Source organism: Daktulosphaira vitifoliae, unplaced genomic scaffold (assembly GCF_025091365.1).
Source record: "Daktulosphaira vitifoliae isolate Bord-2020 unplaced genomic scaffold, ASM2509136v1 Scaffold_5, whole genome shotgun sequence".
Classification (NCBI taxonomy): Eukaryota; Metazoa; Arthropoda; class Insecta; order Hemiptera; family Phylloxeridae; genus Daktulosphaira; species Daktulosphaira vitifoliae.
In genome coordinates this window covers 18855812-18872997 of record NW_026099576.1, presented here as the reverse complement: position 1 = coordinate 18872997, position 17186 = coordinate 18855812, and the positions used below count along the sequence as shown (strand labels likewise).

The 17186-nt window shown below is 24.9% G+C and overlaps 3 protein-coding genes across 7 annotated transcripts; all 3 read right to left on the bottom strand.

The window, feature by feature from the left end:
* Positions 1–1508: 1508 nt before the first annotated feature.
* On the bottom strand, positions 1509–6595 carry LOC126907627 (uncharacterized). Of its 3 annotated transcripts, none has more exons than XM_050689043.1 (3): positions 6382–6595; positions 4496–4569; positions 1509–2945 (listed from the first exon to the last, which is right to left on the bottom strand). In XM_050689043.1, the coding sequence occupies exons 1-3, from the start codon at positions 6414–6416 to the stop codon at positions 1579–1581; spliced, it is 1476 nt and encodes a 491-aa protein (XP_050545000.1). In that variant the 5' UTR covers positions 6417–6595; the 3' UTR covers positions 1509–1578. The 3 variants fall into 3 exon arrangements, with proteins under 3 accessions (XP_050545000.1, XP_050545001.1, XP_050544998.1); XM_050689044.1 differs by having other exon boundaries at positions 4496–4548; XM_050689041.1 differs by lacking the exons at positions 4496–4569; positions 6382–6595 and adding an exon at positions 3722–3798 and having other exon boundaries at positions 1509–3051.
* A 398-nt stretch (positions 6596–6993) lies between these two features.
* Positions 6994–8681, bottom strand: LOC126907658 (uncharacterized). The gene is made up of 4 exons (XM_050689102.1): positions 7914–8681; positions 7635–7765; positions 7172–7296; positions 6994–7112 (listed from the first exon to the last, which is right to left on the bottom strand). Exons 1-4 carry the CDS (start codon positions 7963–7965, stop codon positions 7019–7021), a joined length of 402 nt encoding a protein of 133 aa, XP_050545059.1. The 5' UTR covers positions 7966–8681; the 3' UTR covers positions 6994–7018.
* A 4347-nt stretch (positions 8682–13028) lies between these two features.
* LOC126907642 (probable protein phosphatase 2C T23F11.1) lies at positions 13029–17075 on the bottom strand. Of its 3 annotated transcripts, none has more exons than XM_050689076.1 (7): positions 16834–17075; positions 16478–16747; positions 15689–15786; positions 15492–15599; positions 15166–15391; positions 14857–14948; positions 13029–13852 (listed from the first exon to the last, which is right to left on the bottom strand). In XM_050689076.1, the coding sequence occupies exons 2-7, from the start codon at positions 16662–16664 to the stop codon at positions 13595–13597; spliced, it is 969 nt and encodes a 322-aa protein (XP_050545033.1). In that variant the 5' UTR covers positions 16665–16747; positions 16834–17075; the 3' UTR covers positions 13029–13594. The 3 variants fall into 3 exon arrangements, with proteins under 3 accessions (XP_050545033.1, XP_050545034.1, XP_050545032.1); XM_050689077.1 differs by having other exon boundaries at positions 16478–16690; XM_050689075.1 differs by having other exon boundaries at positions 16478–16681; positions 16834–17066.
* Between the last annotated feature and the right edge of the window lie 111 nt (positions 17076–17186).

Below are 17186 nucleotides of genomic sequence, written 5' to 3'. Positions count from 1 at the left end.
CATGCTACTAACTGTTGCCATTAGAGGCCGCTATAACAACTCACGACTTTAAGCGAATATTTTGTTATTAAGTGTTGACGATAGAGGCCGCTGTAATAACCCACAAATGCCATAAAACAATTTGTTGTTCATTAAAGGTGATGCAAAAAATAAATATGTTAATGTAAATGAATTTATACCTCCTAAACAACTTCCTTAGAATTTATTTTCTTTGTATCCAAAAAGGAAACAAGCATAATATTTGAATTTCGCTATTTCCCAAGTAGCAGCCAAGCTCTACAGCAAACTTACAATAATAACTAATAGATTGATTATAAACAAAGAATACTAATTTTTATACATAATTATAAATACTTTCCAAAAAAATTAGTAATTTATGATTTTTAATTCTTAATATAAGACTACTGATTAAATTGTGTGTAATTACAAAGTTGTCACACGTATATTAATACAGTTAAATCATTTGGTACACTGCTTTCATTTATAGAGCAAATATTTTTAAAAACTTGCAATCCTATTTTGTGTATACACAAATTCTTTTATATTGTGATATAAATTGTAAATTTTTGAAAATCTTTCTGTAATTTTTGTATATTAAGTTCTTTTAACTTTTAAATGAATGTTTGGTATATTTTAGAAACCCTTTATTACACATTTCTTTCCTTTTTTCAAAATAACATTTTATTAAGACATTTATTAACTAATCACGACTACAGTTCTAAGTTATTAATTTAACGAATAACATAATATGAAAAACCAATTTATTTTGTAGTACTCTTGAAATCAGGATTATCATGGAACACGTCATTTGAAAAAAATTTCCAGCTATATTATGTATATTTTTTATTTTAAGTTATTAAAGGAATCCCGAGTATATTTCAAACACAATATAAAATAACTATAAAATGTTAAGTAGTCTATTTTATAAAACCCGATAAAAAAAAATATTTTGATTTGTTTATTTTTGAAAAAGTTATGACAGTTTAATAAAAATGTCAAAATTTACTGATTTTAAAAATCTTAATTTTTTGGGGAATTTCCACCATTTACGGGAAACGTTGGAGATTTTGAAAAAGTTAACGGCATTGTCTTCATCTAGATACGATTTATTATGATCTTTTGACGTATCGTTGAAAGTAATAGATCCAGTGAGAGCTAAGAAAAAATGGCGACAGATATATATAAAAAACACATCATGGTAAAATTAATACCTTTTCAGATTCGCATCGAAGCTAAAAAAGATGATAAAAGTAAAAGAAAATTTTAAAAAACTCAAATAAAGCCGAGTTAATTACTTTTAATTTACACAATTCAATAGTGTTTTTTTGATGTTATCTAAAATATAAAATGTGAAATTATCTGATAATAGAGGAAATATATTAAATTATAATAAAATAATAGCGAATATTTATTGTACATATAGTAAACTTAGATAAGAACAAATTTGAAATACATTATTTATTATTATTTTTTTTAATGTAAATAGTGTATAAATTCATAATATAAAATTGTAAGTATCACATGTATTATGTAAAATTTATTTAAAAATAGCATTAAAATATGTTTTAGTCATAATAATTAACAATTACTATATTTACAAATATATGGAAAAAATTTAAATTTATAATCAAGAAATACGTCTTGATATAAAAACCTAATAAAGAATAAACTACTGTTGATGGGTTTTAATAAAGTCTTAACTTCTTTAACATAATTTACAAATTTACTGAAATTGCTTTCAATAGCAAATTGGTCAAATTCATTACGTGGTCCGTCAAGATTGAGTTGATACTCTGTATTTTTTTTAATCGGAACATGTAATTCACGTAAACAACGTCTGTGCAAAATTTTAACTTGATATAATAATGTTTTATATTGACACAGGTTTGATGATTTGGTCTCAAAATGTATCAATATTTGATTTAACAAAGTATCCTTGAAACCTAATAGTTCAATAGCATTTTTTAGTGGTTCCGCAATAAGATACCACAAGTTTCTATATTGATTAATTGAAATGTGTATTGACGAACAATTGTAACACATTATTGCTGCCTTAGTACTACAAGTAATGAAAAATTGCTGCATATGAATCGAGATATACTGCAAAATATGTGTAAAAACAATTTCTTGAAACATTAAATGATATCTTAGTTTAGCACGAAAAGGTTCGATGATCCATTCATTTTTTTTATAAATCGTATTAATATATTTGTTATAATGTTCCATGTCATTCATATTTTCTTGCCAATTAAATTGTCCAACAGTCATTTGTCCAAATATTACTTTATACTGATCTTTTAAAAAGTATAATGTCATATTTTCCATACTAAACAAGTTTTCATAAATATAGCCCTGATTCATTTCTTCATTGTTATACAACTGTTCAATGATGTCAAAAACTTTATAAAAACTGTAAAATTCATCCTTAATTAGTCTTCGAGGTTTTGGAATAAAATAACTACTTTCACACTTATTATAATCATCTTCGATGTCACTTAAAAGTGATTCATTGTTTATAAATTTTATTTGCATTATTTTTTCATTTTTCTCTGTATCTGCTATGTTTAACAATTTGGTATATAAATAAGTAAGCCATCTTTTGGCTCTAATACGGCCATAATACAATACAGATAGCATACGAGATAAATACATTTTATATTTTTCAAAAACTTCTAATTTATCTAGATTTGGCATTTCATTAATTAACAATGAATTTTTTATATTCCAGACCATAGCATTCAAAATTAAAGTGTTAATACATTGCAGTGATTTCTTTTTGCTTTCATACTTTTCTTTCACGTTTAATTTTTTTTCTATGCTCAGCAGTTCACTTTTTGTAATACTACTAAAGAGGTTTAATTTTCCTATAATACTACGTGGAGGATAAGTGGTTTTATTTATTAAAGCATTAACCTCTTCTTCATCAAATTGACTTAGTGCTTTTTCTGGAAATAAAATTGGACTTACTATAGATTCAATTTGATTTAGTATTAAAATGAAAACTTGAGTTACATTATCATTTTCTACTTCTTTAATGATAAATGAATATGACTGTAAAATGATTTTTTTGGAATATTAATAATAATATTTCTAGCAATTATTGAAAAAGTTTTATATTTATGTAAAATCCGTGTAAAAGTAAGTTTGTAACATAGACTTATAAATCATATTTTAGTAAATTTTTCTTTCACTTACTTATCTATTTCTAAGATTATTATGGTAATAGCTCTAAATATTCAATTAAAAAAGAATTACAAGTAAGATGCAAATATATTAGTTAAGTGCTGAAAATAGATTTTTGATCTACAAAAAAATTCTCAAACCTTATGGATTGTTGTGATCATTGGAATTTTGATATCCAACAATTATTTAGTCGGGCTATTCTAATTACTCATAAGCAAATCAGATTCTAGCCTCAATATTTTTTACAAATTCTATTTTCTTTAACATATAAGTCATAAAAATGATATAACCCCAGTATTTTAATCTTATTGATTACTATATATGTTTACTACTATGATAAATTAATTCTCTTCAATTTCACATCGAAATATGAAATACAATGATTGCATTAAATAATTAATGATAGATTTAATTAGGTAATGAACTTTTTTAATATTTTGTAAAACGTTAATTTGCGTATTAATACCTACATTTTTTAATTGTATTTATCTATTGCACGATATTTTACTTAGTAAAAAATAATACAAAACAAACTTGCCTTAGAAAATTCTGGAAGACGAAAAATCAATGCGACGAAAAATAGTTTTTCATAAATCATAATAAATAATCTTTTTAAATTATTGATATATTAAAATAAAAAAATTGTAATATCATAATCTGAATTGTATTTACTGTTTTATATATTTGACTGAAGTCTAAATATAATATTAACATAAATTTTCAAACCAATAGTATTTGAATAATTTTCATTTTTAAACATGACTGTCACTGTTTTTAGATTATTAATTTTAACATGTCTTATGAAATTCATGGTAAAAATTCATATACATTATACATATACAAGTTGATTAATTTATCATTAACAACTTTATTTCTTCTAAATTATTAATAATTTTGAGAATTTAAATAAAACATTTTTCATTAGTTATAAAATAATTAAATAATTATATGATAAAATGTTATTTTCATTGTTATTTTATTGAAAATGGTTGTATATAATTGATAAAATAATATTTTGTAAACACAAAATTAATAAACCAATATAACATAAAAGATATCCGCCTTTTAAAGATTTACGTAACTATGTAATGGCAAAATGTAGATATAAAATTTTAATACTTTTCCTTTGGTATAGTAAAAATTATTGCCGAAAACTGTTACCGCATTATAGGTTACTATAATATAACAAAAATTTGGTATTTAATTCTTACGTTTTTATGATTCACATGGACGTCTTTGGGCACTTAGCTATTCTAATAAAAAGATGTAAAATTCTATAAGCTTTCTTTTGGTATAACATAAGTTACTATACCTTTCGGATCATTTTTGATTTTGCAGAAAACTGTTGCCGCATTTTGTACGTTACTATAATAAAATGAAAAATAGCTGTAACATTCATAACAATATGTTATAATTGGAAAATTAAATGAATTAATGATCAATTTATACTTAAAGGACTGTAAGATGGTTGCAAATGGAGAGGCAAAATTTTTTTTCTAGAAAATGTCCCAATATTTACTTATATTACTGTTCTTTTTCAGCAATTTTTATTTGTTCAATTCTTATTCCTAATATTTAAATATTATGTTTTTTCAAAAATTTATGAGGACCGTTTCTCTCTTATCTTTGCAAGTTATTAGATTTCTTTCTCGCCTTCCTTTGTTCCTAGCCTTACATACAACTCACCATACCTCTTAAACTTCGCCTTACTTACTGCATACTTGGCTTCTTTGCACAAGCGTTTATACTCCATACAATTTTCTCTCCTTTTGCTCTTCTGTCATACTTTGAATTGCTTTTTCTTACTTTCTATTAATTTGTTGAACGTCCTCATCACTCCACCAGGTTTCCTTGTTTCTGGCATTCTACTCCTATTCTCACCAACAATCTCCTTTGCAGTATTCATTACACAACTAGCAAATCTATTCCACACATCATTTATGTCTCCCTCGGCATTAATCGCCGTCCTCTCTTTTACCGTCTTGACAAACTCTTTTCATTTTCCCCTTTCAATTTCCACCACCGGATCTTCGACTTTTCCCCCGTGTTTCTTCTATTTTTGTTTAATCTCTTTCCGGTACACCACAACTCCATTACCATCAGTCTATGTTGTGTAGTTACAAAAATAGTTACATATTGGTTAAGCTAATAGCCATCGTTAAATTACTAAATATAATATGGTTTTATCAAAATTATTATTTATTCCTTTTTTTTACTCATAACAATTTTTAATTATTACTTTTATATGTGTAGTTATGCGATAAAAGAATTCCAATGAGGCTGAAAGGAAAATTCTACAAGACTGTAGTGAGGCCAGCTATGATGTATGGTACAGAGTGTTGAACGGTTGATAAGAAATAAGAGCAGAGAATGAGTGTAGCAGAGATGAAAAATGCTTAGATGGATGAGTGGAGTTACTAGAGAAGATAGGATAAGGAACGAGCATATAAGAGAGGTGTAGCGTCAATCGTGGTTAAGATGAGAGAAAATAGACTTTTCTTTGCTTTTTATAGTAGCTAATCAATTATGCAATTAATTTTACATTGAAGAAACCTGATTGTCTTATAATGGGTACGATAGCTAATATTATTTTGATGAATATTGAATTGAGTAAGCTAAGGTAAGAGATATTGATTATTAGTGGAATGGAATAATATGAATACAGTAGTTATTTTAGTACCTTCTTTTAAAATTTTTTTTTGACTCATCAATTCTTTTTATTTAAAGTTAATTCTATAACCTTGTGATGACTTTTAAACAAAGAAGTAGTAGGTTTTTTTACTTATTTATTCTTAAATTCGAGCAACATTTTTTTTTTGGGATAATTATTTAAATTAAAGAAAAACTATATTATACTACTTTTTTTAATACTTATATGCGAGGCTCGGGACTTTATGCATTTATAAAATTTGTTTGAACCATTTCTGAGACACCCAACTCTGTAAAAAATTATCTTGGTTGAAAACAGTGGTGGCACGTGGGTGCTGGTGATGGGGATGCCTCATTAAATATAATACCGCTAGTCATAGTTATAAAAAATTGTCAAATTAAATATAATAATATAAAACACATATTATTATTTTAAAGGTCGCAGTAGAAAATAATAATAATAGCCATTATACTATTATAACAACCGATAACGACAGCAGTTAATTCTAAAAATAAATTGCCCAATATGGTAATATACTAATATTTTACCGTATGGACGACGCTACAGGTCGTCCAAAACCCATACACAAGATCACAAATGAAACGTATCCGCACGCACACGATTAAGCACCTCGTTTATAACACAAGTTATTATATAAGTAATGTCAGAATACTGTTTGGACGACGCTGCCGGTTGTTCAAACACTACTCGTGTGTGTATGCTTACCGACATATACAGAGGAAACAACTCTAATGTTCGCATACGAAAAATGTTTATTTTACTATTTAGAAATTTGTATTTTTAATAAAAATGTAGAATACAAAATCAATTTTCTTCTTGTACTTAATTTTAGTAGGGGGTGTGATCGTGCCGTCGCCACTGAAACATAGCATACATTTGTATTTAAAGAAAATCTATTTTTTCGTTCTCTTGAAAAGTATGATTTTTAACATACATCCTTATATATTTATTATATTAAATATGTTAATCAAAGAATCTTTAATTGATGACAATATATTGATCACGAATTAGAAATAACATAGAATATTATTAAAATACATTAACTCTTAATATTTAACTTTATAACACATAATTTTTATTAATAAATTAAAGTACTTATAAATTAAATTGAAACATTAACAGAATAAATAATATAAACTGCTTGTTTTGTACAGTTATGTTATGTTATATATAAGGATAGTAAAAATTATAAGAGTCTTTTTGTAACTGCATACAGTCTTCTAAACCATGATGATCATCTTTTAAACAATAATAGCACCTGTAGATAAGAAACAGTATTAATTTGATTATTTTTACTATTAAACCATCTTATATTACCTTTGGACATAAGGGTCTCCAATTATTTCTACATCATAGGCCCATTTGGGCTCTGAATCATCAACAACAAATTTCACTTTTTGTGGATATTTAAATCGTCGATCAAAACCTAAATTTAAATCTTCCTGAAAAAAAGATAATTTTAAACTTTAGGATCTATTTAATCAATATATGTTCACTTTTGTGCCTACATGCATATCTCGATATTTTTAATTATTCCGAGGGAAACAAAAATACACTATTTTATATAGCTTTAAATAGACTTTTTTTTTATTCTTTAATATTCCCCGAAAAATATTCAAGATTTATTAATAATAAAAACCTTAAAATATTTTAAAGTTAAAAGCATTTTGTTAGAATAAATAAAATATTATAAATATATATAAAACCAAAATAAAATTTCAAAATGTTGATTACCCAGTTTTGTTCTATTATAGTGAAGACGATAAAATAATATACTTACTTTATAGAACTTATAACATTGCCCATCATCTGTAGTTATCGTGCCAGAATTATTCTTTTTTCCATAGAAGCATAAAGTACCTTTTTTAAATCTACGTGTTTTAACTGGACGTAAGTAACACTTCATGTCTTCTAATTAATAACACATTAAATTGCAAAAATATTTATCTTAAAATTTTTAAGCTTTTATAAAAATGTATACAAATTTAAGTATTAAATGTATTTCAATTTTAAATTCAAACAATTTCTAAAAAACTTATGGTATCCTCTTCTTGCTTACTCTTTTCCACAATGGCTGCTCCTTCAGTATCTGCTATTATAGGCTCTGCCATACCAAGTTCGTGAACCTCTTTTTTAAACTTCTCACATTCTTCAAGAGTCTTGTTAAGGTTGTTGTCAACAATATTTAGCTTTTCATTAGACACATTTTCTAAAATCGTAATTGTTTGAGTTCCTGAATCCTGAATATCATGTCTACTAACTGGACTTAAGTAACAGTCCGTGCTTTCTAATTAATAATACATGAAATTGCAAAAATATTTATCCACTCAACAATAATTAGTCTAATTATAGTTAATTTAGAAAAAAATCATAAATGAATTTTTTAATACTGAATAATAAATCTACACTACATTTACATATTCAAATAAATAAATAATTCTCTGTACGTGTTAAAACACTAGATACCGAGAGAATTTTTGTTGTCTATTGTGTTAAGATAAATTTCATTAAAATAATACATGGGCTAGACTAAACTGCGATACTTTACCATTTATATAACGCTCTTTTTTGGAGACACAACATGTGAAGGCCCTTGCCAACCGACGAAAGAACTTTTTTACCGTCATTGTAATTTGATTGTATGCAAAAAATCAATGTATCAAAATATTTTTTTCACAATTTATTGTGATTGTCAGTAAAAGTATATGTAATTAAAAATAAACATTAGTGTATCCATATTCAATAATCCGTGGCAACTTGATTTAGTATTATTATATAACTACATAAAATGATATTTCTCTAACTTTGAAAAGTATTTAAATAATTAAAAAACTCATGTTAATATATTATTATTAGCTATTTCTACATAAAAAGTATCATTCGAACTTGTAAAATATCACTTGTTCTAAAGAAGTTAATAAGTATTTTCAAAATTAATATTTTTAAACATAGATTGGTGGTGAGGCTGCAGCTATGTTATTTTTATCCAATAGATATTTTTCAGTTGCATTCCTCCTTTTGACTAGGTATAAAAGTGTAAGAAAATGCGAAATACTGATCCAAAAGTAGTTATTGATCAGTCATTTTCATATTTAGACCGCTATTTAACAAAAACCGAATTAAATATATATATCCCAATTTAAATAAAGTTAATTAACTAGATACCCTTATAAAGGACAAAAGATAGATCTAAAAATAAATACTAATACTTATAAATTAAGAACTAAATACTACTTAAATAAGCTAAAAAAAATATTCTGAAAATGTTATTATTTCAGAAGAAATTAAGTCGTCAGCGATAAATAAATCACCTTGTATATTAGGATGGTTATACAAAATAAATATTTTAATCACTGCTTTTGAAATTTAGATTTTGATGATAAAAAATTCTTACTATAGAAATATATTTTTAAGCCATCAAACTAGTAAAAGGTTAGGTTAGTTGAAGCTGTCGAAAGTTTTGTCATACTGTAAAATAACTAGTTGAATCAACTAAAATTCCGATTAAAAATAGTTGTTGTAAAATAACATAAATTTAAATGTTACAACAATAATTATGGTTATCATGATTGAGTGCTAAGCAGCACTTTAAGGATCATCAACGATTTTTAAATATCGATAAAACTATGATACCGATATTGTATTGGAATATTACGTTATTATCAATATCGATAGTGTTAAAATCAATTTGTATGGACTTGTCAAAAATAAAATATTATTTTTGGTATAATGGAAATGGAAATTTCCCACGCTTGCTAATAGATTATTACAATATTAAGACGCACCAATAATGCGATACCAAAGAAAAATTATTATATAATTATCAAAACTAACGATAATCAATTTATTGGGATATCAATATATTTCGATATAGTAATAAAATATCCAAAAAATCGGAACGATATCAGTGTCTTATAAAATATCACTGAAGAACTTAATAACTCATAAATTAAAAAAAAATATTAAAATTATTATTTTGGGAGAAATTTAGTAATCAACAATAAAATCAATCATACTGTACTTATGTAATTTATGTCATTTTCAAGTTTTTTACATAATTAATTTAGCAAACTTATTAATGACAGAATTAATATGAAGGGGTAAAATAAAGTTTAAGTGTCAGACAATGATTCAAAGTAAACATTATTGTATATTGGGTTAAAAAGTGTTTCAATAGCCTAAATGTTCTGATCTAGATCAAATTATAATTATCATAAAAGCTTTCTTTACCTCATAAAAAATCTGGAAAACTTTTATATAAAAAACCATTGTATTACAAGTAAATTAACAAAGACATATTATGATTTTTTTTCAAATTTTTATTAAGTTTTTATTACTAAACAAATAACTAATATAATAAATAATAACATTGAAGTAGTAACAGAATTTTTGAATTGAACCATATTTTTTTTTGTGTCTGTTCGCATAAGTACTTATTTCCTCATGAGAAGAGAAATAACACTGAAGTGTTGTTAAATTTTATGTTTTTTATTTAAATAAAAAACATTGTTTTTTTAAATACGAGTTTCATTATTTTAAATAAAGTTTTTTTTTCGTTGATTTTCATGATTTAACCCCAAAAAATATTAAAACAGATTATTATTATTTTTTAATTGAAGCCACGATATTCTAAAAGGACCTCTAAGGTTCTGGACGAGCATTTAAAACGAAAAAAAATGATGGCCCTAAGTAATACTGTTGCGTAAATCATTCTCATTACTGTAAATATTAGTATTTATTTTTAGTATACTGTTTTGTAGCACTGTTCAGTTGTATGTATGCTATAATTATTACTGAAGTAGTTTAACCTGTTGTTTTGAGCTTTTAAAATTGTTTTTTTAAAAAGTTAGGCTAAACCTATCATACTATTTTTTTTAATTTAAATATTGGTTACAAATATATAACTATTATTTTTTTATCATAACCCAATCAATTATTTACAGAATAAAAATAATTTAAACATTTTTTTTTGTTTACCTTAATTTACGCATTATTCTTAAATAATTAGTTATTTAATACTTTTTAAGTTCATCCCTTATGCCTTAAATTTATTTACATTTACATATTTATTTTTTGCCAACCCCAAGTAGTTGGGATTAAGGGGAGGAAGAAGAAAAGATATTTATTTATTGCATCACCTTATTGAACAACAAATTGTTTTATGGCATTCGTGGGTTATTACAGCGGCCTCTATCGTCAACACTTAATAACATAATATTCCCTTAAAGTGGTGAGTTGTTAAGCGGCCTCTAATGGCAACAGTTAGTAGCATGTAACCTGTAACCAAGTTGTTACTGCATTTTTAAATTTATAAGATATTACTTACTTCATAATTGTTATCGTAACTTGACTTTTATTTTATGATATTAAAAATAGCGGGAATTTATAAAAAAACGGAAATAGTCAATTATTTCGAAACGACATTAATCACTCATAAAATTGTGAATGAACAAAATATTTTTAATTTAATTAAATATTCTTGTATTCACTAGTCTGTAATAGGCTAATCCATAGCCTATTACTGTATTCATTACTTTATTATTTAATATTAGTTGTAAATTTTAAGAAATCGAAGACTTTAAAATTAATTTAATTATAAATGTATCCTTTTTTTTTGTTAAACTAAATTTTTTTAATTAAATATGTTTAAATAATTTTTAAGCGTTAAAAATATTTTGTTTTAAACGCATTAACCCTGCTTTTAAGGAACCTGTAGTGAATTGGACAAGTTAATAACTGAATATGTTGTGTCACTTAAGTTCTTCTTTACAAAAAAGAATTGCATCATTATACAGAAATTGAAAATTGTATAATATTTAAGTGCACATTCGTTAAAAAAGACAAAAGTACAAATTTTCAGTAAAATTTCAACAATTATAATAAATATTACATGTATATTAAAAATTCGAATGGCCATGTATGTTATTAAACGGGTATTACAAGATAAATATCTATGTATTTAACGATTCATATCCGTTTACTAAAAAACTAGTCTATTTTAAATTTGTATACTGTCAAGGTTGCATTATTAAAATATGTTATGCATTTGCTTTAGTTGTTATCACTATTTTAAACATATTTATTAGAAATAACTATGAATAGACAAAAAAATATAAAGTGACGTCTAAATTAGGTACTATTACCTTTGAAGTAAAATTAGTAATAATTGTTTATTATTATACCTTCAACTATTGAAGGCACTGACGCAAGAACCAAATACGCCCACTTATAAAAACTTCTTATGATACGAAACAAAATATACTTTTGAGTTAGATATAGTTAATATTTTGTTGGAAACATTGTAAATATTATTTTAGCTTCGATGGGAATGTATTAGTGTTATGATAGTGTGCGTTATTTTATGGATAAATCTGTCCATAAAAATTCAGTTTTTATTATACCGATTTTAATCTAATTGAACCTATCGTTACCGAAAATTGGAAGAAACTCCCTCAAATTAAGAAATTTAGAGTATCTCAAAATTACGCTACCATAAAAAACGGCATTTTCGAACAAATTTTTCTGAATTTCAAAACTGCCACAACTATTTTTAAAAACAGTGATCCAATGAAATTTTAATAGAAATTATTTATATAAGATTTTTTTTAAATACTTATAGAAATAGTTTGAAAGAGGCTACAGCGGTAAAAGTCTTTTTTAATAATTCGGAAGTTCTAACCTATATTAAATTTAAGACTTCTTACCATAATATATTGAATCAAGGTGGATTTTAATAGAAATATTGATAAATTTGTAAAAAACTATTAGTTTTATCATTAATTTATTGTATATTTCCTCATTGTTATAAAAACTAAATTTGAATTTTCTATAAATAAAATTACTTTCTTAAGCACACAAGTACATGGTTTTAAATACACGCGTCTTTAACACAGTTTTGATAAATACCTAAGCACCTGTGTGTTAAAATACATGTATTATAGAGATCATTAATTAAAATTATTGGTAAAAAACTATATTATATAAATTTGTATGTATTATGATAAAATTTTAGAAAAAAAAGAAGTATTTGTATTTTGTTGGTTCTAGTGTCTATAATAAATTTTTACCGTAGAGTAAAAAATTTTGTGAACAAAAAAATTGTTAAAAACATGTATTATGAGTTTACTTTTAGCTGATACATGAAAATTTTATAAAGGATAAAAAAAATAATATCTTTAATCAGTTCAACAGGTACAAGTAGTACTATTATTTTATTAATATTCATCCACAAAAATTATAATACGACCAGTCCTTCGGGCGCTAAAATCTAAATGTCTGATTGTACAATTATTTTATTTAAAATTACATAACATTTTACACTATATTTGTAATCACGTATAATTTTGTTTTAAACTCACTCTCTAAAAAGTATCATCATCCTCTAAAATTCTGGATGGACTAGTGTTACAAGAAAATGTTATATACATTATTAGTGTTTCATTAGGTATTAGTTTTTCATCTCAAATTATTTATATATATATATATATATATATAAACTTATACAAATACAAAATGACTTGGGATTCAATAGGGTAATCCAGTATTAATTCTTACCTACATGAAAAAAAAGATTTAATTAAAAAAAAAAAAGTTAAATAAAATATATGACACAAATCATTAAAAAAAAATACATCCCAGTGCTATTATATACATGTATTATAAAATTAATTGTATTGCCTGAAAAAGATGAATGGGAATCAGAATATATAATAAGAGTATTAAACAATGCTAAAGAAAATATTAGTGTTTAGATTTGGGACTAAGATTTGGTGAACTTTTAGGGCTTATTTGCTTTTCTTCTAGTGGAGTAGAACACCGAATTTGAAGTTCTTTCCATGTACGGTCACCTAAAAAACATACAATTACGACTGTCATATTATCACAGCCAAGCCCACCCATTTGTCCATTAGGTGCTAGGCATCGTGTCATTAGATCTTCACATATATCTTCAGGCTCCATTCCAGTACCAACACGGAATCGAACAAATTCAACTACTTCCTATTTTCATAAATAAAAATTTAAATAAAATTGCTTAATTTAATTTTAATAATATAGCACATTACTTATAATAAATATTTACCGCTGACAATTATTTAAATTTGCAAAAAACTAATAATGAGTGACACCAAAACAATAAGAAAAGTATATTAATTTGTTTGAATATAACTGGACAAACATGAAACAATTAAACAAAAAGTAGCTAAATCATAATTTTATAGTAAAATTCCAAGGATAAATATCAATTTATTTAATAATTCCATTTCTTTGAGGGACAGTGACTGATGTGCACTGTTTTGGTTTTCGAGACTCGGTCACAGGCTTCATTTATTTAACGAGTTAATGAGTATAGTGATTGTAATTGTTATCTTTCTTTCTCTCTCTGAGAGACTGACTACCCATTCCAGAGTATACAGGGTAAAGAAATTTCCTATTAGAATAGGTCGCAATCATCTTCACTGGGTAATAGAAAGATTAAAAAAATGAATAAATAAATCTTTTATAACAAATATAAGTTTGATACACATTTTTAGTTATAACATAAAATATTTTTAAAAAAATACTTTGTTCCAAAATTAAAATATTTTTTTTTATAACGTAATAATATTTTATAATTTAGTGCAGCAGCAATAATAGACAAAAATGAACTTTTAAAACTTAGAATTTATTTTTACAAAACATTCATTTAAAATGTTATACAAAAGAAGGGTCCTTGCAAAAACATGACAACTTTTTAAAAAAATTTTCCAGAAAAACCCAAGAATGTATTTACTATACATTTAAACACAGCAAAAAAGAACTTACTTTTTCACTATAACTCAATGATAAATTATTAGATGTATCTATTTGTTACATCATTACATTAAGCATTTTTTGACATAATATTCTATCAAAAAGTAAAAAAATGTGGAGTTGTTTGTTTATTGTTATTTTATAACAATTGTTATTGACACAGTTATATAGTATATTATAAAAGTAGGTTTGTTAAAGTACACATGTTTTACCTCATTTGTCATGACGTCCCATATACCATCACAAGCCAATACTATGAATTCCAAATCACTAGTAACTTGTTTAATTTCAATATCTGGCCATGCTAAAAATTATTTTTATTTTTAATGTTAGTTTCTTGAATATGTATACATGTAATTGTGTAAAAACTTTCATTATATTTTGTTAAGAAAGTTACAAGTAGATAAAAAAAAAAATTTTAATTTTAATTTCAAAATTATATATAATCACAATTATTTAAACGTAATAAACATCAAAGTTTTGTCATAATTAATACTTATTACTTACTTATTAATACTTACCAATTACTATTTGTTCGTCTAGTTTTTTTTGGTCATTTTTTTTAAAAATATAATCTCCCAACGCTCTAGATAAAGCCAAATTGCCATTCACCCTGTTAAACATGACCCACCCGCCAGCAGCTTCAATTCTTTTGGTTTCTAGCTCATTGTTTGGTTTATGATCATATGAAAGTGGTTCAACTACTCCTTTAACTGAAGCTATAGCTCTAGAATCTCCAACATTAGCCTAAATGAGATAAAAAAATTAAAGAATTTTATGTATTGTAGTATTTTGCAATACTACAATAAATATAAATTCATACGTATTACATCGGATGATAACTTACACAATAGAGAGTATTATCTTTAACTAAAACAACAACAGCAGTAGATCCAGCAAGTTCATCTTTCAGTAATTCATCTTCTGCCATAGCTGTGTCCATATCCATAAAACCCTGATTTAAAAAGTAAGTCATAGTTATATTATAATATTTATATATAAAAAAAATGATTTTAATTAACAATAAAAAATAAATAAAATTACTAATTGTAAGGCTTCAATAATTTTGTTTTCTTGATATTCAGGTCGTTTGGTGATAAACTTATGCAAATGTTTTCCAGCGTATTGTGCAATTCTTGCTCCTAGAAAAAAATAAAATTTTATATTTGTATCATAAATAATTTGTATAAAATAATATTGTATTGATCAATAAAATGTGAAGTATATAATAAGTCATGATGACTGAATAATTAATATCATTATTTCTTTTATTAAGTTACATGTCAATTGAGGCATGTATAAATATATGTAGAATCTATTTTATTGATGTAAGAAGTTATTTTTATTACACATGTAAATATTTAAAATACATTCATGCATGATTAATAATGTTTTTTAACATTAAAGTTTAAATAAAAATTTTTTTTGATATCAAGTTATGTTTTAAATAGTTAAAATTATAAGTTCATTATAAATGTATGATTTAGTGCATGTTGTATAGTATTAATGTAACATAAAAATTAAAATAATAGGTAATTATTTGAAGAAATATTAAATATTATAATTTTAAAATATTCACATAATATTTGAGTAATTTTTAAGTATTTAATTAAAAAAATCTTGAGAACTAATTGGTTTTCAAGTCAATACATTTAATATTTGCAAAACATATTTTTAAGTTTTAGTTTTCAGATCAATGGAATATGAACATATAGTTCAGATATTTTTAAGTTAGATATAATTACTGTTGAACAATTTCTTATGATACACTTCTTTTATTGTAATTAAATAATATAATATCGCTTCAGAAAAATATTGATTTAAGTCAATTACCACCATGTCCATCGTAAACACCAAAAAATGCAGCACTTGGATCATCAGGGAGAGCCAAAATATGGGTATGTGAATCTTCCATATTAATCCTCCATCCTTGCATGGAGCTGGAACCAACTTTTAAATACTGGTTTTGACAACTTTCAGTGTGTTTGGTAGTAATTGGTTCTGACAATGTTTGCCCCATTTTATACTAGTAATAAACTGTAAAAACTACATTATTATTTGTGAATGACACTCACTCGGTAATGAGATTTATTATAGGTTGAACTGCAAAAATAAGTAACGACTTTACACTTATCTATACTAATAATTAGCAGTTAAAAAGGTGATATTAAAACTACTTAATGACCTACTTAGAGTAGTTAATGATTCAACAGTAACAACTAGCTGTAACTCGTTTACTCTTCCATCTCATGGCGCATATCATTTGACTTCAATTGTTTTAAAATTGTTAAAAATGAATTTTCATACAATGATATTGTGCTGAATATTATAGACTAGGTAGCAGTAGGTTCATGTATTTTTTTTTATTATTTACTTATTTAGATAGGGAAAACGAGCATACTGAAGTTAGTAACATGTCACAAGAACTTTTTATAAGGCCCAAAATGTATTCGTAATTTGTAAATAAACTATTGACTTATAGTTTGTTTAATGTTATTCATGAAAGAAATAATGAAAAGTTAATCATGTCTACAATTTTAAA

Excerpts from the sequence above, each read along its gene's own strand:
- LOC126907627 (XM_050689041.1), bottom strand. The coding sequence starts at position 3,781 with ATGATTTATGAAAAACTATTTTTCGTCGCATTGATTTTTCGTCTTCCA. Across the intron at positions 3,052-3,721 it reads GTCTTCCAGAATTTTCTAAG|TCATATTCATTTATCATTAA; the intron begins GCAAGTTTGTTT and ends ATCATTTTACAG.
- LOC126907658 (XM_050689102.1), bottom strand. The coding sequence starts at position 7,965 with ATGGCAGAGCCTATAATAGCAGATACTGAAGGAGCAGCCATTGTGGAA. Across the intron at positions 7,766-7,913 it reads AGCAGCCATTGTGGAAAAGA|AAGACATGAAGTGTTACTTA; the intron begins GTAAGCAAGAAG and ends GTTATTAATTAG. Across the intron at positions 7,297-7,634 it reads AATGTTATAAGTTCTATAAA|GAAGATTTAAATTTAGGTTT; the intron begins GTAAGTATATTA and ends TCTTTTTTTCAG.
- LOC126907642 (XM_050689076.1), bottom strand. The coding sequence starts at position 16,664 with ATGGGGCAAACATTGTCAGAACCAATTACTACCAAACACACTGAAAGT. Across the intron at positions 15,600-15,688 it reads TTATTGAAGCCTTACAATTA|GGTTTTATGGATATGGACAC; the intron begins GTAATTTTATTT and ends TTTTTAAATCAG. Across the intron at positions 14,949-15,165 it reads AGACGAACAAATAGTAATTG|CATGGCCAGATATTGAAATT; the intron begins GTAAGTATTAAT and ends AATAATTTTTAG.